The 26930-nt window shown below is 45.8% G+C and overlaps 1 protein-coding gene across 1 annotated transcript; it reads right to left on the bottom strand.

The window, feature by feature from the left end:
* Positions 1-285: 285 nt before the first annotated feature.
* On the bottom strand, positions 286-2141 carry LOC125548408. Its single transcript, XM_048712010.1, has 5 exons — positions 1700-2141; positions 1520-1600; positions 1013-1083; positions 875-940; positions 286-794 (listed from the first exon to the last, which is right to left on the bottom strand). Exons 1-5 carry the CDS (start codon positions 2058-2060, stop codon positions 537-539), a joined length of 837 nt encoding a protein of 278 aa, XP_048567967.1. The 5' UTR covers positions 2061-2141; the 3' UTR covers positions 286-536.
* Positions 2142-26930: the final 24789 nt, after the last annotated feature.

Raw genomic sequence — 26930 nt, 5'->3', positions numbered from 1 at the left:
CGACAAGGGTCTTCATAACCTCCAACGAGCGGCAAACAATCGAAGGAAGATGGCCATGAAGGTTTTCAATGTATATTTATCTTTATGGTTGTTTTGTGTAGAGTTGTCGTTTTGTCCTGTTTTCTCTGCAAAATACTTCCTCCATCCCAGAATAAGTGTCTCAACTTTGTACTATAACTCTAATATAAAGTTGTACTAAGTTTGAGACACTTATTTTAAGACAGAGGGAGTATTATATATAACACCCTTTCGGTGTCTTTTCTAAAAAAAAGGAGACGCTAAAACTACATAGAACCCCATTCTGTGTTCTCTTCAAGGGCATTAAGCACCTGAACAATTCGTGAAGGAAACAGGATAGTACATGGAACGCTATTTCAGAACAAACGATATTGTCACACATTGTATTGCTGGAGTGGAGCATGACATCACTTAGCCCATAAGGATACAGCCCCCAGTTAACCTGAGCATCACACAGCACAAAACTTAGGTGTTCCTGAGAAGCAACAAAGCTCCCTGCCGTTGTTTGTCAAGGATGACTAGTTGAGAACAACAATCTTCTGTCTTTTATTGGGCTTCTTCCCTTTGGCTGGATTAGCCTCCGGTTTATCTGGATTGCCACATTTTTCTTTGCTAGGCATTTCAGGCTCATCGTCACCATCTTCATCGATATCATCTTCTGAGTCAGATGAGCTGCTAGCAAATGAACTTCCCAAGGGTGGGAAGCTGCTCATTGTCGCCTCAGCTGCATCCACAGCCTGCTCTGAATGAAGACCACCTACACCGAGAATCAAATCCTGCAAACAGAACCATGCTCATCAGTTAGCTCAGTAACACTGTTTTCTCCACTATGTCCCTGAGGATAGATTAGCTTTACCATCTCAATATATTCCTTTTCATTTCCAGTGAGTGCTTCAATGTCATACTCCTCAGGAGGCTTGTTCTGCACAAAGATAAAATGGAGCTAAGTAACAGTAGGGACACTGATATAACGCAAAATCAATTAGAAGCCTACCTGCGCATCAAGCTGCAATTTCTCATTGGCCTTTGCCATCTCTCCCAAGAAATCCTTCACTTTTCCAAGAACTATGCAGCATTGCAACACCCAAGTTAAACAGAAAAATTCAGGGGAGAAGTACATAAGCCAACAAACAAATTCCTTTTGTATCTGTCCGCTTGGACATGTAAATATTTGCCAAACCTTTTCATTTAGAAAATTACAATGTAGAGGCTTTCCCAATGATATTTCAGTCAAAAAATTGTAAAACATAATAAGCCGACTCAAAGAAATTGTTTCACACAATGACCTACTATGTTAGCAGCCCCAATAGCCGTATGGTTCAAGCTCGTTCTTAGCAACAACCAAACAGTGCCACTGATTAATGACTCGGAAGAACCAGGGTGAACACATACATGTTCATATGATTCTCTGATGAGCTTGGACTAAACAAACATATAATCAATCTCGCGCAACGGTTCATCTATTTTCGGAGCTGCACAGAGTAGCAACAAGAAGAGATACCTTGGCTCTTTGGGAGTGGGTCGGTGGGAGGCCCCGCCTTCCGCGTGCCCTTGTGCTGCTCCCTGCCCGCGAACAGCGATTCTGCAAATCACACAAAACCCCTAAACATTGCAAAGGAGGAAGGCAAACACCAACCAGAGAGGAATTTGGGGGAGGCGGGGACGGGGATGAGAGCCGCACCGATGAAGGAGGGTGGATTGGGCCCCGATGGGAGGTCCAGGAGTTCTTTGCTAGGCTCCCCCATGGCTTCCGACGAACGAGAGAGAAGGGTCACCACGACTCCGCGCAGTGTGCGCAGCGAGTGCGACGCCGGCGTGGAGAGCGAGAGACAGAGGCGACGCTGCGTGTGCGGACAGCCGGCCACGGCACGTTCGACGACGGCGGCGGCGCAGGACGCAGGCACGTCTACCCGAGCACACGCGCGGGCGGCGAGTGTGGCCGATGGGGAGGACGGTCGAGGAACAGGGCTGGAGAGCTGCGGCCGAACGGCGTCGAGAAAAGTGGGCGGAGCGAGCGTGCCGGCCGATGGGGACGGGGACATCCAGGAGGAGGACAGGCGAGGCGAGGCAGAGAGAGAAGAGAAACGAGAAAATATTGTAGGCGCGTGCGTGAGCGGCGGCGGGGAGGCAGGATGGATCGGACGCTAGGGCTTAGAAGCAGACCCCGGCACGGCCTGGCCTAAACGGGCTAAGCACGGCACGGCCCACCCAGGCACGGCACAGCCCGTTTAGTGCCGGGCCGGCACTCGTGCCGCGCTTCCTGGCCCAGGCACGGCACAGCGCGTTTAGCCCACCGGCTCGCCTGATTTGAGGCTATTTTGGGCCTATTTGGACTGTTTTGGGTGGCTAATATAAATAAAATTCTTATTTTTGTTAGCAATCAACCACTTTATTTAGCACTAATAATGTTGCTAATACAAATAATATCTGGAGTGGAAATAAGCCAAAGATGGCGGCCCTTATCTAGAGTAGTTGCCGCCTTCGCATGATCATGAGCTTCGTAGTTTGCCTCCGTCCCTTCATGAACAATGTTTGCTTCAGTGTAGTTTCTCCGCCTGGAATGAATCTCCTTGATGATGACCACCGATGTTCCCCTGAACTCACCCTTTAAATGATTGATCGTAGCAGAACAATCAGTAGCAATGTACATACTTGAAAGGTTAAGGTCTTCAGCTAGATAAAAGGCTTCACAGCAAGCATACGCTTCCAGAATCTTCGGATAGATGATCCCTTCATAGCATGTCACGGATACACCAATATATATATATATATATATATATATATATATATATATATATATACCTTGACCGTCTCTGCAAATAGCAGCGCAAGCACCTCTGTTCTCATGTCTGGATATGGCTGCGTCCAAATTAATCTTGGGTAATCCCCCGGGGGGGCATCAACCACTTTTAAAATAAAATTCTTAAAAATATAGAATTTGTAAGCGGGTCGTTGAGGGAGTCCTGGACTAAGGGGTCCTCGGGCGTCCGGCCTGTTGGACATGGGCCGGACTAATGGGCTGTGAAGATACAAGACCGAAGACTCTCTCCCGTGTCCGGATGGGACTCTCCTTGACGTGAAAGGCAAGCTTGGCGATCAAATATGAAGATTCCTTTCTCGGTAACCGACCTTGTACAACCCTAGTCCCCTCCGGTGTCTGTATAAACCGGAGGGCTTAGGATCGAGATGATCATAATCATAGTCATACAGGCTAGACTTCTAGGGTTTTAGCCATTACGATCTCGTGGTAGATCAACTCTTGTAATACTTATATTCATCAAGATCAATCAAGCAGGAAGTAGGGTATTACCTCCATAGAGAGGGTCCAAACCTGGGTAAACATTGTGTCCCCTGTCTCCTGTTACCATCGACCTTAGACGCATAGTTCGGGACCCCCTACCCGAGATCCGCCGGTTTTGACACCGACATTGGTGCTTTCATTGAGAGTTCCACTGTGTCGTCCTCAAAAGGTTTGATGGCTCCTTCAATCATCTACAACAATGCTGTCCAAGGGGAAGTCTTCCTCCCTAGACAGATCATCGTGTTCGGCGGCTTCGCACTGCGGGCCAACTGGTTTGGCCATCTAGAGCAGATCGAAAGCTGTGCCCCTGGCCGTCAGGTCAGATTCGGGAGCTTGAACTACGTCGCGGATATCCGCGGAGACTTGATCTTCGACGGAATCGAGACCACGGCAGTCGCTCCCCGTCACCTCGATGAACATGACTTAGATCTGTCATCGGGCCATACCCAGGAAATTGCACCTGTAACCGCTTTGGCCTTAAATCCGGAGTAGGTCGCGCCATCCGAGGACGGGAAGCTCAACCCCGCCACGGAAGCCGCAGACTCCACGGTGTTGGAGCCGCACACAGACCTAACCTTCGGTAATGCCTGTGTCACCAGGACCTCAGACTCGTTTCTGGCTGTAAATTCCAAACTATGTGCGTCCGCGCATGTCGAGCATGATCGGTCATCGATCGCCGAATTCAGCGCCGCGGACATCTTCCGGCACTTGCCTTTGGGCGATGTGCTGAACTCATTAAAAAATCTATCCTTAGCGGGGGATTCACAGCCGAACTATATCCGGTTTGAACCGAAAGCTGATGACGGGGAATTTCGCTTCCCACCCGACACCTGTTGGGTAACGTAGTAATTTTCAAAAATTTCCTACACACACGCAAGATCATGGTGATGCATAGTGCTACGTCTTGAGCTTGCGTTGGTTTTCCCCGAAGAGGAAGGGATGATGCAGCAGAGTAGCGTAAGTATTTCCCTCGGTTTTTGAGAACCAAGGTATCAATCCAGTAGGAGGCCACGCTCAAGTCCCTCGTACCTGCACATAGCTACTCGCAACCAACGCGATTAGGGGTTGTCAATCCCTTCACGATCACTTACGAGAGTGAGATCTGATAGATAAAATATTTTTGGTATTTTTGGTATAAAGATGCAAAGTAAAAAGTAAAGGCAAAGTAAATAGCAAAGCAAGATTAAAGTGATGGAGATTGATATGATGAGAATAGACCCGGGGGCCATAGGTTTCACTAGTGGCTTCTCTCAAGAGCATAAGTATTCTACGGTGGGTGAACAAATTACTGTTGAGCAATTGACAGAATTGAGCATAGTTATGAGAATATCTAGGCATGATCATGTATATAGGCATCACGTCCGTGACAAGTAGACCGAAACGATTCTGCATCTACTACTATTACTCCACTCATTGACCGCTATCCAGCATGCATCTAGAGTATTAAGTTAAAAACAGAGTAACGCCTTAAGCAAGATGACATGATGTAGAGAGATAAATTCATGCAATATGAAATAAACCCCATCTTGTTATCCTCGATGGCAATGATGCAATACGTGCCTTGCTGCCCCTTCTGTCACTGGGAAAGGACACCGCAAGATCGAACCCAAAGCTAAGCACTTCTCCCATGGCAAGAACTACCAATCTAGTTGGCCAAACCAAACGGATAATTCGAAGAGACTTGCAAAGATAACCAATCATGCATAAAAGAATTCAGAGAAGATTCAAATATTATTCATAGGTAGACTTGATCATAAACCCACAATTCATCGGTCTCAACAAACACATCGCAAAAAGAAGATTACATCAAATAGATCTCCACGAGAGAGGGGGAGAACTTTATATTGAGATTCAAAGAGAGAGAAGAAGCCATCTAGCTACTAACTATGGACCCGAAGGTCTGAGGTAAACTACTCACACTTCATCGGAGGGGCTAGGATGATGTAGAAGCCCTCCGTGATGACGACCCTCTTCCAGCGGAGCTCCGGAACAGGGCCCAAGATGGGATCTCGTGGATACAGAAAGTTGCGGCGGTGGAATTAGGTTTTTGGCTCCTGTTCTGATCGTTTGGGGGTACGTAGGTATATATAGGAGGAAGGAGTACGTCGGTGGAGCACCGAGGGGCCCACGAGGCAGGGGGCGCGCCCTAGGGGGGCGCCCCCCATCCTCGTGACCTCCTCTTTGACTCCCTGGAGTAGGGTCCAAGTCTCCTGGATCACGTTCGGTGAGAAAATCACGTTCCCGAAGATTTTATTCCGTTTGGACTCCGTTTGATATTCTGTTTCTCCGAAACACTGAAATAGGCAAAAAAAACAGCAATTCCGGGCTGGGCCTCCGGTTAATAGGTTATTCCCAAAAATAATATAAAAGTGGAAAATAAAGCCCAATATAGTCCAAAACAGTAGATAATATAGCATGGAGCAATCAAAAATTATAGATACGTTGGAGACGTATCAGGCATCCCCAAGCATAATTCCTGCTCGTCCTCGAGTAGGTAAATGATAAAAAGAGAAATTTTTGATGCGGAGTGGTACTTGGCATAATTTCAATGCAAATCTTCTTAATTGTGGTATGAATATTCAGATTATAAAGATTCAAGACAAAAGTTTATATTGACATAAAAATAATAATACTTCAAGCATACTAACAAAGCAATTATGTCTTCTCAAAATAACATGGCCAAAGAAAGTTATCCCTACAAAATCATATAGTCTGGCTATGCTCTATCTTCACCACACAAAATATTTAAATCATGCACAACCCCGATGACAAGCCAAGCAATTGTTTCATACTCTAACTTTTTCAAAACTTTTTCAATCTTCACGCAATACATGAGCGTGAGCCATGGATATAGCACTATAGGTGGAATAGAATGGTGGTTGTGGAGAAGACAAAAAGGAGAAGATAGTCTCACATCAACTAGGCGTATCAACGGGCTATGGAGATGCCCATGAATAGATATCAATGTGAGTGAGTAGGGATTGCCATGCAACGGATGCACTAGAGCTATAAATGTATGAAAGCTCAAAAAGAAACTAAGTGGGTGTGCATCCAACTTGCTTGCTCACGAAGACCTAGGGAAATTTGAGGAAGCCCATCATTGGAATATACAAGCCAAGTTCTATAATGTAAAATTCCCACTAGTATATGAAAGTGACAACATATGAGACTCTCTATATGAAGAACATGGTTCTACTTTGAAGCACAATATATGAGACTCGCTATATCATGGTGCTACTTTGAAGCACAAGTGTGGAAAAAAGATAGTAGCATTGCCCCTTTTTATTTATTTTCTCTTTTTTGGGCCTTCTTTTTTCTTTGGCCTTTCTCTTTTTTTTCTTTTTTTGGGACAATGCTCTATTGAATGATGATCATCACACTTCTATTTATTTCCAACTCAATGATTACAACTCGATTCTAAAACAAAGTATGACTCTATATGGATGCCTCCGGCGGTGTACCGAGATATGCAATGAATCAAGAGTGACAATGTAATGCCCCAAGACCGGAGTTTCAGATGCCTTCCAGGGTTTCCGAGATTTGTTGTGTGTTTTGTTTTGTCTGTTGCATTCATCTTGCATCATCACCTTCTCCTTCCCTCTACTTCCTTCTTTTGATAAGTGCCACATTCCCTTCTCTTTTAATGTTCATCTTTGCCACAACATTCTATCACCATGTCCTATACCTCTCCCAATTTTTTTCACCTCTTTTGAAGTTGATTTGGTTAGGTTCAAAAATAGCCCAAGTTTGAATTTAATTCGAACTTGATATATTTTTCTACCTCTAAAAATGTCCAAACCAATTTTATCAATTAGGACATGAATTCAGGGTATGAGGATATTTTTATATTTCTCATACACATCTCCTTTTCCCCCTGCTCTTTCCTTTTGTATTTCTGTCTGAAGAAATGTAAAAGAAAAGAGACAACAGTAGCAGCGCCAGGCCGGCCAACTAACAGCCTTCCCGCTGCCAGCCAAGGCCTTCCCCGCGACCTCTCTAGGCCCATTTCCTTCCCCGCGGCCCACCTGGATCCAGCCGGCCTCTAAGCCTAAGGCCCAGCCAAGGCCATCTCTAATCCTAACCCTAGCCCGCTCGATCCCTCGCTCTCCTCTCAATTTCCCTCTCCCTCGTCTCCCTCCGCCGCACAGATGCAACGCCAGCGAGAGGAGTTTCTCTCACTCGTCCTCCTCCAGACAGCGTCGCCCCTCTCCACGCCCTTCCTCCCCCCGCGCCGCGAGCCCTCCTCCCGTGCCAGATCCCCTCTCCCTTCCATCCTCCTCGCGCGCCGTGCACAGGAGAGGGATCTCGATCCCATCTCCTCCCCACGCGCGCTGCTCTCCTGCCCGTTGTCCGGTCCGCCCCCGCACCCAACCTTCTCCTTGACGCCAGCCCGGCCACCGAGCGTCGCCTCTCTGCACGGCTCCTTCCTCGTGACCCCGAGCTCCATGGCACCGGCCTCCTTTGCAAGCCATCGTCAGCAGCCCCGCTGCTGCAGTTCAGAGGCAAGCTCCTCCGACCGCGCCAACTCCGGTGCCCCTGCAGCCTCTCCTCCGACGCCAGCGAGTAGAGGCCGCCGCCGCGCCATCTTGCCGCTGCTCTTATGGTTCTCGGTGACCTCCATGTCCCGCTGGACCACTCCTTGCCCCGTTGCCGATTGGTACCATTGCCCGAGCGCATGTCACCTCGACCACCACCTCACTACCCTCGTGCGCCTCCGCCTCTGTTGCCTCCGATGGTGGCTGTTTCGTTTTGGGCTTCGTGGAAAAGTCCTCCCGACAAGTGTACGAGTACACAGTGTTGCGTCCAGTATCTCTACCGACGCCCCCTGAATCGACAAGTACCAGCTTCACCACCGAACCAGGACGCCAAGTTCCGCTCCGTACGTGTACGACTACACCCGGTGATGCGACAAGCCCCGACGTGTACATCTAGTCCATCAAGACTGGACCGACAAGTACCCCAACGTCTTGTGTACAACACCGTCGCCGAAGACCCGGGTAGCAAAACGTCAAGTACCTATGACCGAAGAATGCCATGTACCTCTCCGAAGAAAACCGAACATGTACCACTACGTCCGGAGGCATCGGATCCGTCAAGTTCCACTACCGCCGTGAACAACTACCGTTGCCGAGATCGCGAGAACCTCTACTTCCTCCTCGAAACGTGAACGACTACCGTCGACCCCAAGTGACTCGGATTCGTCAGGTCCTTCTACGAAAACGCGTACCGCTACCGTCGCGAGTACCTCTACCGTCGTCGTGTACCCCCTACTTCCACCACGTCCCGAGAATGTATACTTCCTCTACTTGGCACCGAACGAGAACCGGCCCGTTTGCACACTTCGAAGGTATAACCATCGAGACGACGCTCGTGAACGAATGCATGTGTGATGTTTGAGATGCTCGTGTTTGCACCGTGTCCAAATGGTCACTCGTTTCCTTGTCGCCAACTCGTGGGATACCCGAAATCCAGGATCACCCCACCATCTCTAGCATGTTCCAAACATCCGCACCCTTGCTTCTTTTGCATCGGTACCTCCGTGAGCTACCGGAACCGATATGGTGCAGTGGCATCATTTTCGGATTCATCGCCGTGGCACCCTTTCTTTCCACCACGGTGACAAATGCTTCATAATGCTCTTGTCAATTTTTAATAAAAAATTACATAACCTTGCACATGTCATCCACATCATGTTAACAACAATTAAAATGTTTAAAATTGTTGTTTGCTTTAAATTGGTAATTGCATATGGGGAGTTACCGGAATTGTTGTTTGTTCCGGCCTCATTTAAACTTGTTTAGATAGAGGTTTTACTCATGCTTCACCTCTTGCCATGCTAACAACATTTAACATTGTTGAGTACCTAACCGGGAGTGAACTAAATAATTGATGTGGTGTCCCGTCAATATGCAACTCCGTTGCATAATGAGCTCCACTTAATTTGTAGGCTTATTTGTGCACTTTGCCATGCCATGCTTCATTAAACCGGACATGCATCATACTTGATTGTGCATCATGCCATGTTTATGTGATGGTTGTTTACTATGTTGTTTGCTTCTTTCCGGTGTCGCTTCTTCGGGTTAGTTCCGATAACGTCGGTTTGTGAGGATCCGTTCGACTACGTTTGTTTGTCTTCTTCATGGACTCGTTCTTCTTCCTTGCGGGATCTCAGGCAAGATGACCATACCCTTGAAATCACTTCTAGCTTTGCTTGCTAGATGCTCGCTCTTTTGCTATGCCTATGTTGCGATACCTACCACTTGCTTATCATGCCTCCCATATTGTTGAGCCAAGCCTCTAACCTCCTTGTCCTAGCAAACCGTTGTTTGGCTATGTTACCGCTTGCTCAACCCCTCTTATAGCGTTGTTAGTTGCAGGTGAAGATTGGAGTTTGTTCCTTGTTGGAACATGGATATTTGTTGGGATATCACAATATCTCTTATTTAAACTAATGCATCTATATACTTGGTAAAGGGTGGAAGGTTCGGCCTTATGCCTGGTGTTTTGTTCCACTCTTGCCGCCGTAGTTTCCGTCATATCGGTGTTATGTTCCCGGATTTTGCGTTCCTTACGCGGTTGGGTTATAATGGGAACCCCTTGACAGTTCGCCTTGAATAAAACTCCTCCAGCAAGGCCCAACATTGGTTTTACCATTTTCCACCTAGCCTTTTCTTTCCCTTGGGTCGGCCGGCTCAAGGGTCATCTTATTTTAACCCCCCCCCCCGGGCCAGTGCTTCTCTAAGTGTTGGTCCAAACTGAGCGATGTCCGAGGCTACTAGGGGCAACTCTGGGCTGGCTTACCCGACGTCTTGCTCATCCGGTGTGCCCTGAGAACGAGATATGTGCAGCTCCTATCGGGATTTGTCGGCACATCTGGGTGGCTTTGCTGGTTTTGTTTTACCATTGTCGAAATGTCTTGTAACCGGGATTCCGAGCCTGATCGGGTCTTCCTGGGAGAAGGAATATCCTTCGTTGACCATGAGAGCTTGTGATGGGCTAAGTTGGGACACCCCTGCATTTTTGAACTTTCGAGCCGTGCCCGCGGTTATGGGCAGATGGGAATTTGTTAATGTCTGGTTGTAGAAAACCTGAAGTTGACCTTAATTAAAATACATCAACCGCGTGTGTTACCGTGACGGTCTCTTCTCGGGGGGGTCTGGGAAGTGAACACGGTGTTGGAGTTATGCTTGAGGTAGGTTGTTCTAGGATCACTTCTTGATCATAGTCCCTCGACCATGCTTTTGCCTTCTATTCTCGCTCTCATTTGCGCATGATAGCCACCATATATGCTAGTCGCTTGCTGCAGCTCCACGTCATACCTTTTACCCTACCTATAAGCTTAAATAGTCTTGATCGCGAGGGTGTGAGATTGCTGAGTCCCCGTGACTCACAGATACTTCCAAAACCAGTTTGCAGGTGCCGATGATACCGTGCAGGTGACGCAACCAAGCTCAAGGAGGAGCTCGATGAAGATCTTGTCCTTTGTGTTGTTTTCGTTCTAGTTGATCAGTAGTGGAGCCCAGTCGGGACGATCGGGGATCTGTGTAGCTTTTGGGATAGTCTTCTTTTATTTTGGTTCCGTAGTCGGACCTTGTGTGTATCTGGATGATGTAATGTTTTATTCATGTATTGTGTGAAGTGGCGAGTGTAAGCCAACTATGTATCTTTTCCCTTATGTATTACATGGGTTGTGTGAAGATTACCTCACTTGCGATATTGCTTTCAATGCGGTTATGTCTCTAAGTCGTGCTTCGACACGTGGGAGATATAGCCGCATCGAGGGCGTTACAAGTTGGTATCAGAGCCTTCCCCGACCTTAGGAGCCCCCCTGCTTGATCAAATCATTGGCGTTGTTGAGTCTAGAAAAATGTTTTCAGTCTTATAGGATTATATTTATCGAAGAGTAGGATTCTTTTTACTCCTCAGTCCCTTCGTCGCTCTGGTGAGGCATCCTGACATAGAGTTTTGACTCTTCTCTTCTCAAATTTCACTAAAAAAATTTAGGATCACGCGGGTATCTTGGAATCGTTCCGATCGATTTCTGACGAGAACATTGTTCTTGGTGCCTCCTGTCATTTAGGGGTTGTGGCAGTGTCCCGGGGACTTGAGCTCCGAGGTGTTGTCGTCACAATTTTATCGTTGCAGTTCTGGAATACCTGAGTTTAGTTTCGCCAACATCGAAAATCTCTTTTATGCAGTTGTTGGTGAGATAACCTCGACGCCACCCAGTACTGGGGCGGGAGTTCGGGAGTATTGCCATAACCCGTATAACGGATGCTTTTCGAAGGTTGAGGTAAACGATTTCCAAAGGTTTCTTGGTTATGTGTTGAAGGATGGATACAGCTGGATGTAGGATTTGTTAGTTTGGGTGAGATATTATGCTTTCCCTGTATCCCCAACACCTGATTGCATAACCGGAAAATTTCGGGAGTTTATAAGTGGGAATTCAAGTAGCTCTTAGGATATCTTTCCGTCAGATGTATGATATGAAATTGGGGTTTGGCGTCTAGTGGTCCGCCTATCCACGGTTGGTTTTACAGTGGTCTCGTTGTCTCTTAAAGAGTCCTTGGCTATGCCGACTCAGGGACGCTTTGTATGTCATGTGCACTGCCTTGTACATGATGGTGCTGTACGATTGAGCCCGTGTAGGCCCCACCATGAAAACTTCGGACGAAATCTCTATCATATGTTTGTTCCGGCTTATTTTGCAAGCCAATCCTTTGTTTTTGTTTTCAGTTATGATATTCAAGTTGCTTCGAAATCAAGTGTTGATTCCATACCTTTCCGAACCGGTGTTCTCATACTCCGATGTGAATACTAATCCTTCTCGATAATCGAGATTGTCATATCACTCCTTTTCAACCGGTCTGTCTCTCTTTAAGTGGATCTGATCATTTCAACATCAGCAAGATCAATTATCAGTTCTTCTCAACATCGTTCGTTTCATCCATCCCAAGTTGTCTTTGTTTTCCCCCCCCCCCCCCCCTTTTTTTTTCGGGGACTCAGGTTTCTTAATCGAGTATCCATTTTATTCATGTGAATTTTCTCCATTCCTTTCTTTCAGTGTTCTTACCCGGTGATTCTCAGGAAGATTCTAACGGAGCCTCAAGTTCATCATTCTTCATTCTTTTCATCTCTGGTGGTTTCAAGTCAAGCTTTGTTGATCATATCCTTTTCCTCGTTTCAAATACCTTCTCATGCCGGTGCACCTCTTAATCATCAAGTTCTCACTATTCAATTGTTCCGGAGTGCTCAAGATATCTCGAAGATTCGTGTTTCCACTCTACATTCGTTCAAGCTCTTTCGAGGATGTTATCTCATTCAAGTAATTTAATTCAACCGGTGCAACCTCTCTTTTAAATATTTTCAACGGTGTATCTTTTGAGTGGGCCCTAACCCACAGGTTTTTTTCCCAGGATCTTACCTGACTCTTCTTATTTTCCCGGAGCTATCCTCAAATTTCTTTTCGAAGTTTGACGTAAGAATGATTTATCATCAGTCAAATGCCTTTCTCCAAGATCGGTTAAATTCTTTTCATCGTTGGCTCAACCTCTTCGCTTTTGATTCTTCCGGAGTGTCTAAATAATTCATGGTGGTGCTTCTCGTCGTCATTCTCAGAATTTGAAGAGCGAAGAAGAGTTTTACCTCTATTTCTTATCCGTTCTCTCATAGATTCGTGGTTCTAGTTCGAGGCCATCCTCTCATAATTGTTTTCGATCATCAAATTCTTTTCACCCATCCGGTGTAATTCAGGAGTCTTTTCAGTTTGATTCTCCGGAGGCCATCATCTCATAATTAGTCATTCTCAGCTTTCAGCTCTCATTCTCTAAATCTTACTGGTGCATCATTCAAATTTCTCTAATCAGCTCGGGATCTCTTCATTCACTTGTATCTAAATTCTCTCAAGTATCTTCTTTCGTTCTCTTCCCGGTGGTTCTTCATCTTTTATTCGTTCATTTTCAATTTTTTTATGGTGGTTCATTCAAGATCTCTCTTCCTTGGCTATCATATCAATTCTTTCGTTCTTTCAAATTATACCGGTGGTTCGTTGAAGACCTTGTCAAGTTTGCCCTATATCTCTCTTAATCCTTTCTACGAGAATAAGTAATGTGCCAAATCCATTGAAGGATACGCATAATGTAATTCTTATTCTTGTTTCATTGAGTGAATTCAATCCCTGCTTTCCGGAGTGGTACATCATATCACATTCTCGGTTCGAGATGCTTTATCTTTTCTCTCGGAGTTCCAAGATCTCTCAATTATATCATCACGAAGATCCATCTAAGTCATTGCAAGGCTTCAACCTTATTCTTTTCATCCTTCATTTCGTTTGATCATTCTTTTGCTACCAGAGTTCCTAATGAAGGTTCTATATGATGGTTCATCAAGGATTTTATCCCTTCTCGAAGTTTTCATCGAGATTCTTTTCTAAGGAGATCAAGTATTCTTCATCTAGCAATCCGGAGTGCAATTCTTTCTTCCGTATCAATAGAGGTGGTGGTATTATGTCATTCTTGATAATTTGAGTTCATGTTCCACGATTCACATGTTGTTAAGAATGAGATATTTTAAATCCATCAATCTCGCCATTGGAGTTATCTTGGGTTATATTTCACCTAAAGCCTTCCCTAAGGATTGTTGCTATCTTTGGTGCTTATAAATGACCCAAGTTCTTCATTTATCCTCCCGGTGAAATAAGTTTCTCGTCTTTTCATTTATACCAATCCAATCTATCGTTTCCGTTAGTGGCAGACTTTCACCTCATAGTTTTGAGATGTTTTCCATAAGACCACAACAAGTTTATTTTTTTCGTTGTTGGATTTCCAACAACTCCGTTCGACCTTTCTCCTCCATTCATTCCATTCTATTCTCTCATTTCTTCCGGAGGCATTGTGATGTTGCTCTCTTCGACCCATCATCTTGTTTTGTCAAGATCATGTTCTTTCCTTTGCTAATTCATTCAAACGGAGTGTTGTGTCATCCCTTCAATTTCTTTTCATCTTATCAAGCTTTCTTCTCTTTTCTACCGGAGTACTCTCCAAATTATATCATTATTATGCCTTCTCTGTCTTGTTTTAACCGGAGTGTATCTGCTCAAGTTCTTTTTGTCTTATAGAGTCTTGCATCTTGTTTCAATCGGAGTGCTCGCATCTACTTCTTGTCCATTGTAACCTTTTCTTATGTCTTTCAACCCACAAGGTTCCCGTAATGTTCCTCCTTTCTAACGAAGTGTTTTCAACCTCGTTCATCTTTGTTGTATTCTTTCTTTCAATTTGTTCAACCTCTCAAGGTTCTTTGGTTTCATTCGTTTGTCAAAGAAGCAACTTAGCCTTACCTCTTCTCTTTCTCTTCCGTTTTTCCCTCCGGTGCCATTCTAGATCTCGGGACGAGATCCTCTCGTAGTGGTGGAGTGTTGTAACGCCCCAAGACTGGAGTTTCAGATGCCTTCCAGGGTTTCCAAGATTCATTGTGTGTTTTGTTTTGTCTGTTGCATTCATCTTGCATCATCACCTTCTCCTTCCCTCTACTTCCTTCTTTTGATAAGTGCCACATTCCCTTCTCTTTTAATGTTCATCTTTGCCACAACATTCTATCACCATGTCCTATACCTCTCCCAATTTTTTTCACCTCTTTTGAAGTTGATTTGGTTAGGTTCAAAAATAGCCCAAGTTTGAATTTAATTCGAACTTGATATATTTTTCTACCTCTAAAAATGTCCAAACCAATTTTATCAATTAGGACATGAATTCAGGGTCATGAGTATATTTTTATATTTGTCATACACATCTCCTTTTCCCCCTGCTCTTTCCTTTTGTATTTTTGTCTGAAGAAATGTAAAAGAAAAGAGACAACAGTAGTAGCGCCAGGCCGGCCAACCAACAACCATCCCGCTGCCAGCCAAGGCCTTCCCCGCGACCTCTGTAGGCCCATTTCCTTCCCCGCGACCCACCTGGATCCAGCCGGCCTCTAAGCCTAAGGCCCAGCCAAGGCCATCTCTAATCCTAACCCTAGCCCTCTCGATCCCTCGCTCTCCTCTCGATTTCCCTCTCCCTCGTCTCCCTCCGCCGCACAGACGCAACGCCAGCGAGAGGAGTTTCTCTCGCTCGTCCTCCTCCAGACAGCGTCGTCCCTCTCCTCGCCCTTCCTCTCCCCCGCTCCGCGAGCCATCCTCCCGTGCCAGATCCCCTCTCCCTTCCATCCTCCTCGCGCGCCATGCACAGGACAGGGATCTCGATCCCATCTCCTCCCCACGCGTGCTGCTCTCCTGCCCGTTGTCCGGTCTGCCCCCGCACCCAACCTTCTCCTTGACGCCGGCCCGGCCGCCGAGCGTCGCCTCTCTGCACGGCTCCTTCCCCGTGACCCCGAGCTCCATGGTGCCAGCCTCCTTTGCAAGCCATCGTCAGCAGCCCCGCTGCTGCAGTTCAGAGGCAAGCCCCTCCGACCGCGCCAACTCCGGAGCCCCTGCAGCCTCTCCTCCGACGCCGGCGAGTAGAGGCCGCCGCCGCGCCATCTTGCCGCTGCTCTTATGGTTCTCGGCGACCTCCATGTCCCGTTGGACCACTCCTTGCCATGTTGCCGCTTGGTACCATTGCTCGAGCGCATGTCACCTCGACCACCGCCTCGCTACCCTTGTGCGCCTCCGCCTTTGTTGCCTCCGATGGCGGCTGTTTCATTTTGGGCTTCGTGGAAAAGTCCTCTCCGACAAGTGTACGAGTACCCAGTGTCGCGTCCAGTATCTCTACCGACGTCCCCTGAATCGACAAGTACCAGCTTCACCACCGAACCAGGACGCCAAGTTCCGCTCCGTACGTGTACGACTACACCCGGTGATGCGACAAGCCCCGACGTGTACATCTACTCCATCAAGACCGGACCGACAAGTACCCCAACGTCTTGTGTACAACACCGTCGCCGAAGACCCGGGTAGCAAAACGTCAAGTACCTATGACCGAAGAATGCCATGTACCTCTCCGAAGAAAACCGAACATGTACCACTACATCCGGAGGCATCGGATCCATCAAGTTCCACTACCGCCGTGAGCAACTACCGTCGCCGAGATCGCGAGAACCTCTACTTCATCCTCGAAACGTGAACGACTACCGTCGACCTCAAGTGACTCGGATTCGTCAAGTCCTTCTACGAAAACGCGTACCACTACCGTCACGAGTACCTCTACCGTCGTCGTGTACCCCCTACTTCCACCACGTCTCGAGAACATATACTTCCTCTACTTGGCACCGAACGAGAACCGGCCCGTTTGCACACTTCGAAGGTATAACCATCGAGACGACGCCCGTGAATGAATGCATGTGTGATGTTTGAGATGCTCATGTTTGCACCGTGTCCAAATGGTCACTCGTTTCCTTGTCGCCAACTCGTGGGATACCCGGAATCCGGGATCACCCCACCATCTCTAGCATGTTCCGAACATCCGCACCCTTGCTTGTTTTGCATCGGTACCTCCGTGAGCTACCGGAACCGATATGGTGCCGTGGCATCATTTTCGGATTCGTCGCCGTGGCACCCTTTCTTTCCACCATGGTGACAAATGCTTCATAATGCTCTTGTCAAATTTTAATAAAAAATTGCATAACCTTGCACATGTCATCCGCATCATGTTAACAACAATTAAAATGTTTAAAATTGTTGTTTGCTTTAAATTGATAATTGCATATGGGGAGTTACCGGAATTGTTGTTTGTTCCGACCTCATTGAAACTTGTTTAGATAGAGGTTTTACTCATGCTTCACCTCTTGACATGCTAACAACATTTAATATTGTTGAGTACCTAACCGAGAGTGAACTAAATAATTGATGTGGTGTCCCGTCAATATGCAACTCCGTTGCATAATGAGATCCACTTAATTTGTAGGATTGTTTGTGCACTTTTCCATGCCATGCTTCATTAAACCGGACATGCATCATACTTGATTGTGCATCATGCCATGTTTATGTGATGGTTGTTTACTATGTTGTTTGCTTCTTTCCGGTGTCGCTTCTTCGGGTTAGTTCCGTTAACATCGCGTTTGTGAGGATCCGTTCGACTACGTTCGTTTGTCTTCTTCATGGACTCGTTCTTCTCCCTTGCGGGATTTCAGGCAAGATGACCATACCCTTGAAATCACTTCTATCTTTGCTTGCTAGATGCTCGCTCTTTTGCTATGCCTATGTTGCGATACCTACCACTTGCTTATCATGCCTCCCATATTGTTGAGCCAAGCCTCTAACCTCCTTGTCCTAGCAAACCGTTGTTTGGCTATGTTACCGCTTGCTCAGCCCCTCTTATAGCGTTGTTAGTTGCAGGTGAAGATTGGAGTTTGTTCCTTGTTGGAACATGGATATTTGTTGGGATATCACAATATCTCCTATTTAAATTAATGCATCTATATACTTGGTAAAGGGTGGAAGGTTCGGCCTGATGCCTGGTGTTTTGTTCCACTCTTGCCGCCGTAGTTTCCGTCATATCGGTGTTATGTTCCCGGATTTTGCGTTCCTTACGCGGTTGGGTTATAATGGGAACCCCTTGATAGTTTGCCTTGAATAAAACTCCTCCGGCAAGGCCCAACATTGGTTTTGCCATTTGCCACCTAGCCTTTTCTTTCCCTTGGGTCGGCCGGCTCAAGGGTCATCTTATTTTAACCCCCCGGGCCAGTGCTTCTCTAAGTGTTTGTCCAAACTGAGCGATGTCCGAGGCTACCAGGGGCAACTCTGGGCTGGCTTACCCGACGTCTTGCTCATCCGGTGTGCCCTGAGAACGAGATATGTGCAGCTCCTATCGGGATTTGTCGGCACATTTTGGTGGCTTTGCTGGTTTTGTTTTACCATTGTCAAAATGTCTTGTAACCGGGATTCTGAGCCTGATCGGGCTTCCTGGGAGAAGGTATATCCTTCGTTGACCGTGAGAGCTTGTGATGGGCTAAGTTGGGACACCCCTGCAGGGTTTTGAACTTTCGAAAGCCGTGCCCGCGGTTATGGGCAGATGGGAATTTGTTAATGTCCGGTTGTAGAAAACCTGAAGTTGATCTTAATTAAAATACATCAACCGCGTGTGTTACCGTGACGGTCTCTTCTCGGCGGGGTCCGGGAAGTGAACACGGTGTTGGAGTTATGCTTGACGTAGGTTGTTCTAGGATCACTTCTTGACCATAGTCTCTCGACCGTGCTTTTACCTTCTCTTCTCGCTCTCATTTGCGCATGATAGCCACCATATATGCTAGTCGCTTGCTGCAGCTCCACGTCATACCTTTTACCCTACCTATAAGCTTAAATAGTCTTGATCGCGAGGGTGTGAGATTGCTGAGTCCCCGTGACTCACAGATACTTCTAAAACCAGTTTGCAGGTGCCGATGATACCGTGCAGGTGACGCAACCAAGCTCAAGGAGGAGCTTGATGAAGATCTTGTCCTTTGTGTTGTTTTTGTTCTAGTTGATCAGTAGTGGAGCCCAGTCGGGACGATCGGGGATCTGTGTAGCTTTTGGGGTAGTCTTCTTTTATTTTGGTTCCGTAGTCGGACCTTGTGTGTATCTGGATGATGTAATCTTTATTCATGTATTGTGTGAAGTGGCGAGTGTAAGCCAACTATGTATCTTTTCCCTTATGTATGACATGGGTTGTGTGAAGATTACCTCACTTGCGACATTGCTTTCAAAGCGGTTATGCCTCTAAGTCGTGCTTCGACACGTGGGAGATATAGCCGCATCGAGGGCGTTACAAACAAGTATGAAAAAATTATGAACGGTGGCTTTGCCACAAATACTATGTCAACTACATGATCATGCTAAGCAATATGACAATGATGAATGTGTCATGATGAACTAGATGGTGGAAAGTTGCATGGAAATATATCTCGGAATGGCTATGGAAATGTCATAATAGGTAGGTATGGTGGCTGTTTTGAGGAAGGTATATGGTAGGTGTATGATACCGGCGAAAGGTGCACGGTATTAGAGAGGCTAGCAAAGGTGGAAGGGTGAGAGTGCGTATAATCCATGGACTCAACATTAGTCATAAAGAACTCATATACTTATTGCAAAAATCTAGAAGTTATCAAAGCAAAGTATTACGTGCATGCTCCTAGGGGGATAGATTGGTAGGAAAATACCATCGCTTGTCCCTGACCGCCACTCATAAGGAAGAGAATCAATAAATAAATCATGGTCCGACTTCATCACATAACGGTTCACCATTCGTGCATGCTACGGGAATCACAAACTTCAACACAAGTATTCTTTAAATTCACAACTACTCAACTAGCATGACTTTAATATTATCACCTCCATATCTCAAAACAATTATCATGCTTCAATCTTTTCTTAGTATTCAACACACTCAAAAGAAAGTTTCACAAATCTTGAATACCAAGCATATTATTATTAAGCAAATTACCATGCTATTAAGAGACTCTCAAAATAATTTAAGTGAAGCATGAGAGATCAATAGTTTCTTTAAAACAAATCCACCACCGTGCTCTAAAAGATCTAAGTGAAGCACATAGAGCAAAATTATAATGCTCAAAAGATATAAGTGAAGCACATAGAGCAAAACTACTTAGCTCAAAAGATATAAGTGAAGCACATAGAGTATTCTATCAAATTTTAATTCATGTATGGCTCTCTCCAAAGGTGTGTACAGAAAGGATGATGGTGGCATAATAAGACACAAAGACACAAATAATACAAGATGCTCCAAGCAAAATACATATCATGTTGGTGAATAAAAATATAGCTCCAAGTAAATTACCGATGGAAGTGGACGAAAGAGGGGATGCCTTCCGGGGCATCCCCAAGCTTTGACTTTTTGGTGTCCTTGGATTATCTTGGGGGTGCCATGGGCATCCCCAGGCTTAGGCTCTTGCCACTCCTTGTTCCATAATCCATCAAATCCTTACCCAAAACTTGAAAACTTCACAACACAAAACTTAAAGAAGAAAACTCGTGAGCTCCGTTAGCGAAAGAAAAACAAAAGACCACTTCAAGGTATTGTAATGAACTCATTCCTTATTTATATTGGTATTAAACCTACTGTATTCCAACTTCTCTATGGATTATAAACTATTTTACTAGCCATAGATTCATCAAAATAAGCAAACAACACACGAAAAAACAGAATCTGTCAAAAACTGAACAGTCTGTAGTAATCTGTAGCTAGCGCAAGATCTGGAACCCCAAAAATTCTAAAATAAATTGCTGGACGTGAGGAATTTATCTATTAATCATCTACAAAAAGAATTAACTAAATATCTGTGGGATCGAAAGTATGTCTAGAGGGGGGTGATTAGACTACTTGACCAAATAAAAACTTAACCTTTTCCCAATTTTAGTTCTTGGCAGATTTTAGCTATTCTAGGACAAGTCAAGTAATCATCACACAATTCAAGCAAGCATGCAAAGAGTATATAGGCAGCGGAAAGTAAAGCATGAAACTTGCAAGAATGTAAGGGGAAGCGTTTGGAGAATTCAAACGCTATTGGAGACACGGATGTTTTTCCCGTGGTTCGGATAGGTGGTGCTATCCTACATCCAAGTTGATGGAGACTTCAACCCACGAAGGGTAACGGTTGCGCGAGTCCACACAGGGCTCCACCCAAGGGCAACGGTTGCGCGAGTCCACGAAGGGCTCCACCCACGAAGGGTCCACGAAGAAGCAACCACCCACAAAGGGTCCATGAAGTAGCAACCTTGTCTATCCCACCATGGCCATCGCCCATGAAGGACTTGCCTCACTAGCGGTAGATCTTCACGAAGTAGGCGATCTCCTTGCCCTTACAAACTCCTTGGTTCACTCCACAATCTTGTCGGAGGCTCCCAAGTGACACCTAGCCAATCTAGGAGACACCACTCTCCAAGAAGTAACAAATGGTGTGTAGGTAATGAACTCCTTGCTCTTGTGCTTCAAATGATAGTCTCCCCAACACTCAACTCTCTCTCATAGGATTTGGATTTGGTGGAAAGAAGATTTGAGTGGAAAGCAACTTGGGAAGGCTAGAGATCAAGATTCATATGGTAGGAATGGAATGTCTTGGTCTCAACACATGAGTAGGTGGTTCTCTCTCAGAACATATGAGTAGGAATGATGTGTGTGTTCTGATGGCTCTCTCTTAGAATGAGAAAGAGGTGGAGGGGTATATATAGCCTCCACACAAAATCCAACCATTACACAGTTTTCCAATCTCGGTGGGACCGAATCAAAACTCGGTCTGACCGAAAATGTAAACCTAGTGACCGTTAGGAATTTCGGTGGGACTGACATGCAACTCGGTAGGACCGATTCGGTTAGGGTTTGGGCATAACGTAATCTCGGTGAGATCGATTACACAAACTCGGTGAGACCGAATTTGGTAATTAGCTAACCAGAGAGTTGGTCAGGCAGACTCGGTGGGACCGATTTGCTCTTTCGGTGGGACCGAGTGGAACTCGGTGAGACCGAAAAGTTACAAAGGGGAAACACTGAGTTTACATTGCAATCTCGGTGGGACCGATTCGCTCTTTCGGTGGGACCGAAAAGTTATGAAAGGGAAACAGAGAGATTGAAAACCCATCTCGGTGGGACCGAGAACCTTATCGGTAGAACCGAATTGCTAGGGTTTTGGCAGTGGCTAATGACAAGTGAAACTCGGTGGCGCCGGATAGGAAAAATCGGTAGGACCGAGTTTGGCTTAGAGTTTAGGTCATATGTGGATATGGGAAAGTAGTTGAGGGTTTTGGAGCATATCACTAAGCACATGAAGCAAGAGGCTCATTAAGCAGCACCTCATCCCTCCTTAATAGTATTGGCTTTTCCTATGGACTCAATGTGATCTTGGATCACTAAAATATAAAATGAAGAGTCTTGAGCTTTTGAGCTTGAGCCAATCCATTGTCCTTAGCATTTTGAGGGTTCCACTTTCATATCCATGCCATGCCAATCATTGAGCTTTCCTGAAATAATCATCTTGGAATAGCATTAGCTCAATGAGCTATATGTTGTTATGAATTACCAAAACCACCTAGGGATAGTTGCACTTTCAATCTCCCCCTTTTTGGCAATTGATGACAACATATAGATCAAAGCTTCGACAAATGATAATAAGCATGAAATATATCGTCGCTTTGAGAAGTATGTGGTAAGTAAGAGCTCCCCCTAAATTTTTGCATATTTAAAATTTGCTTTGGACTGCAAATGCACAAGGAGTTAGAGTCATGGGTTACTCTTCCATGTCACATACATCTTGGTGGAGCGCTCAAAATGATAAGATTGAAATACATGCACTCATCACCAAGAATAGTGAATGATCACGAATGATAGATAGAATGATAATATTTAAGCAAGCATTAAGCAAACATTAAGTGTAGCTTATGATCAAACACATGATCATCGATGTCTCACAAACATAAGGATGTAGTATCAAGCACTCAAAAGCAGAAAATGTTCGAAAAACCACCAAATAAAACAAGAGAGAAAAGCAACACACTCTCTCTCGAAGCCTATGATCTATACATCTTCTCCCCCTTTGGCAACAAGTTACCAAAAAGTTCCTAGAAAATGCATAGTGCTAAGTCGTCGCTCAGGCTTGATCTTCAGGTGGTGGTGGAGTCCGTATCACTCCAAGGACGAAGGCTTCTGTAGATGTTGAAGTAGTCGCTGGAGTTGGAGCTGAGGTAGATGCTGGAGCTGAGGCTGTAGCTGGTGCTGAAGTTGTAGCTCTGGTGTCAGCAACTGGCAGTGCAGACGACCTCGGGCCTCGTGGCACTCTAGAAAAATCATGAGTTGTGGTCCTGCCTCTCCTCTCATTCATGTCCTCCTGGAGCTGCTCCACTATAGACTGAACTTCTGTTACCTTGACATCCAAGTCATAGAACTTCTGTTCCATGATCCTCTCTAGGCTTTGCTGATTTTTAGTGAGGTTGGCCAGACTTTGCTCAATTCTCAGCGAGGATGCAATCAAGTAACTGAGCTGCTCTTGTTTGGTCTTCAAGAAGTACTCAGATGCCTCCGCTTGAGTAGGCATCCTAGCAGCTTTTTCCTTCTTTGCCTTCTCCTTCTTTGCAAATGCTTGTGCAGACGATGGCTCATTCTCTGTCATCACAACTTCATTGTTCTCAAAATCTGGACGGATGGGCAGGTGTTCCTTATCCAACAAATATACGCCCATGCCCATCTTGGAGTTGATGAGCTCCTGAATCTGAGGGGCATATCCACAGCTTCTCTTCTGATCTGCAGCTGTCCTCTTAATGGTTTCCACAATGAGACTCATGACCTTGAATTTTTGAGGCACATCAAAAACATGAAGCAAGTTGATCGCGTGACCTCTGATTATCTTGTGATCTCCAGACTTGGGCAACAGAGTGTGCCTTAGTATCCAATTGATAGTAGGCAATCCTGAGAGCAGATAGTGCACTGAGCCAAACTTGAATGTGTCAAGAGCTTCATTGGGAATTTCCTTATACATGTTGGACATGGAGTTATGGTCCATCTTCTTCTTGGCATAGATGTCCAAGTCCTCATCTTGCTCTTCTGGGGCATTGATGATCTGTGCCCACTCAGCCACTGTAGATTGGTACCTTGTACCCTCTGACATCCATGTAATCCTTCCATCCGGATAAAAGTGAGCTGTGGAGTAGAACTGCATGATGAGTTCCTCGTTCCACTTTGTGAGCTTCTGCCCAACAAAGTCCTCTACTCCACACGCTCTGAAGCTGTCCTGAACTCCTGGGAAGTACTCATCATTCTCTTTGATGTAGGTCCAGTCGACCCATCTCATGTCACAAACGATTGGCTTCTTGTCAAGCAAAACAGTCTCATAAAAGTCTTGCTGCTCCTTGGTGTGAAATCTGTAATCCACGGCAGTCCTTCTCCTAGAAGCATACGGGTCTGCTTCTCTCCACTTCCTCAGCCCTGAATCTCTCCTGAGCTTCATATCCTCAGCCACAGGATGAGCATCGTTGTGGCCTGGGATCTTGGGCTTGAGCTTCCGGAGGACACTCTCTTCCTCTTCTTCAATAGCTTCAGGCACTGGGGCCTTGTTCTTTTCTGCAGCAGGTATACTCCTTGTGTTTCTCTTTGGAGCTGTCTTAGGCTTCGATGCAGCCTTAGGAGCTTCCTTGGGCTTGGATGCAGCTCCCCCTGACCTTATGGCATCTCCCATAAGTTTGGCTGCCTTGGGTGCTGGTGCAACAACCTCTTCTTCCTCCTCCTCTTCTACCATGATGGAGGCTCTCCCAAGCACTTTGGCTACAGTCTTCTTTACTCTCTCTTTCCTCTTCTTACCCTCAGCAGCAATGGGCTCAATGGGAGCAGGTGCAGGCTTCTCAGTTGAGGCTCTAGCCTTTGACATTGGCTATCTGCCTGCTGGCCTCTTGATTTTCAGGCCTGGCTTTGAGCCTTGAGCTGGCTCAACTCTCTTGGAAGTGGCCTCTTCCTCTGCCACATAGTCTTCATCCTCAGAATCAGACGTTCTCTTCTTCCTTTGACGTGTGGCAGCCTTAGGCAGATTGCTGGGTGTGCTCCTGCTGCCATCATCAGAAGAACTTGAGGGGCTAGTGCCCTCACTCATCACAACTTGCTGCTCTGAGAGGTTCTGGCTGTCACTTTGATCAGACATGTTGTAAACTGACTGCTGACCCTGTGAATAGATTATAGAAGAGATAGAGTGGATGAGCATCACAAAAAGCAGAGATTTTTGCAAAAGATTAATTCAAAAACTTAGTTTTAGTTTTCCACAGAAAGCATCTCGGATCTACCGATTTTCAAACTCGGTGACACCGAAGCAGTTTTGGCACCAGGACTGGTGAACTCGGTCAGACCGAGTCACAGTTCGGTGGCACCGAGACTGCTAGGGTTTCACAGATTCCAAAATCGGTCGCACCGATAAGTTATTCTCGGTCAGACCGAGTTTAACTTGTGCAATGGCAAAAGCCAGATCGGTGGGACCGAGTTTTTCAACTCGGTGGGTCCGAGATGGTTTCGGCGGAAACCTAACCCTAAAATTTTCGAATTAAACCTAATCTACGAGCGTTTTGACTGGATAGAAGTTTATCAATCATGGCAAGATTCATGATGATCACAATGTGCTAGGAATCAGATTGAGGAATAGCACAATGATCAAGTCCATACCCTAGTTCGGCGTGGACTTGCTACGGCGGCAACGGCGGGGCAGAAATCCGTTGACGGCGGCGAAGACCAGCGACTGGAGGCTGCTGGCGGCGAGGAGATGATCCGGAGACCTCGGGGGCAGAGCAGGCTATCGCGCGGGCGAGGAGGTTTCGGAGAAATTTCCAAAATTCTGCCCGTCACTATATATAGCCCGACCCTGTCGGTGTGACCGAGTGGAACAACTCGGTGGCACCGAGATGCAAAACTGTGTGCAGTTATTGCAACTCGTTGTGACCGAAAAGTTCAAATCGGTTGCACCGAGATCGAAAACCTAGATCAACTTAATGAACTCGGTAGGACCGAAAATGGAGTATCGGTCAGACCGAGATTCATAAAGAGGTTTTGGAAGTTTAAGTCTATGACGAATCGGGGACTCCGAGCGCTCCTCACACAGAGTGGTTCGAATCTGACTTGATCAAATTTTGTGATGCAGCATGAATAGAGTTTGAGACGAGAAAAGCATAGATAGCTAGAGGAGGTTCTTAGGCATTCTTGTCCATCCACTTGGCAAAAGAAGATAAAGCCAAACAATCAAAGCAACAAGTGGATGTCCTCGAATGAGTAAAATATGCAATCAGCATGCTCACACAATAAGATGGCAAATGAAATATGTGGCAAAGCATGCACAACCAATTCTAGCATCTATCAAGCAATTTGCGATGACTAGGTCATCTATATATGAGTATATTGACTTAGGAGTCAAGTGAGAACACTTGATCGTAGGTCATACTCATCGTTTAAGCTCAAGTGGGGTTACCACTTTTACATAAAGCATTGTTTTGTTCACATCTTTAGAGTTGCTTTAGCTCAAGTCTTAGAGTAAAGCTCCCCCTAGATGTGATATCCCCCCTAAGAGGGATGAACTAACTTTGGGTTTTGTCGATGATGACTTCATGTAGATATTGAAGATGTGGATGCTCAATGTTGATGTAGATCTCTTGGAGCTATCCTTTTGAGTGAATTGCACTTTCAATACCTACATGGGTTAGTCCCACAAGGAACAAACAAGGATATCCATAGACATAGAGTGATGCACACAAAAGATGATGTCCATGAAAACTTTAGGTTACCTTGTCCCTTGTCTTACCAACAAGAGGGTTTGTGACTCCTTGAACTAGTGCAAGATGTGGAAGTTGATTGCACTTGTTCTTGCCAAAATGATAAGAGTGAAGTATGTTGGCGGAGTCACCCTCAAGAACTCTCTAGTTCTTCTTCTTTTGGATCCACATCATCTTGATGGGAATCCTTGGAGTTGTAGTCGTACTTGATGAAGTGGAACTTGAAGTAGTATTGGGAATCCACTTGACTAAGGTCTTAGGAGCTTCTTCAAATGCATCAATTTCCTCTTGAAGCTTGTCCTTGCCTTTTTGCTCGTAGTCTTGTGGTGGAAGATCATCTTGAGCTTGTGTCCCTTTGAAAGAAGTATACTTCTCTTGTTGAGGGACAAACTTTGTCTTGGGGTATTGATCTTCTTCCCA

The sequence above is a fragment of the Triticum urartu genome, chromosome 3 (assembly GCF_003073215.2).
Source record: "Triticum urartu cultivar G1812 chromosome 3, Tu2.1, whole genome shotgun sequence".
NCBI classification, from domain to species: domain Eukaryota; kingdom Viridiplantae; phylum Streptophyta; class Magnoliopsida; order Poales; family Poaceae; genus Triticum; species Triticum urartu.
This window is presented reverse-complemented; position numbering and strand designations above follow the sequence as displayed.

What these genes read in the sequence shown, in the direction of transcription:
- LOC125548408 (XM_048712010.1), bottom strand. Translation starts at nt 2,060, where the DNA reads ATGTCCCCGTCCCCATCGGCCGGCACGCTCGCTCCGCCCACTTTTCTC. An exon ending in CCCACTCCCAAAGAGCCAAG is followed by an intron (nt 1,084 to 1,519) that starts GTATCTCTTCTT and finishes AATGCTGCATAG; the next exon opens with TTCTTGGAAAAGTGAAGGAT. An exon ending in AATTGCAGCTTGATGCGCAG is followed by an intron (nt 941 to 1,012) that starts GTAGGCTTCTAA and finishes ATCTTTGTGCAG; the next exon opens with AACAAGCCTCCTGAGGAGTA.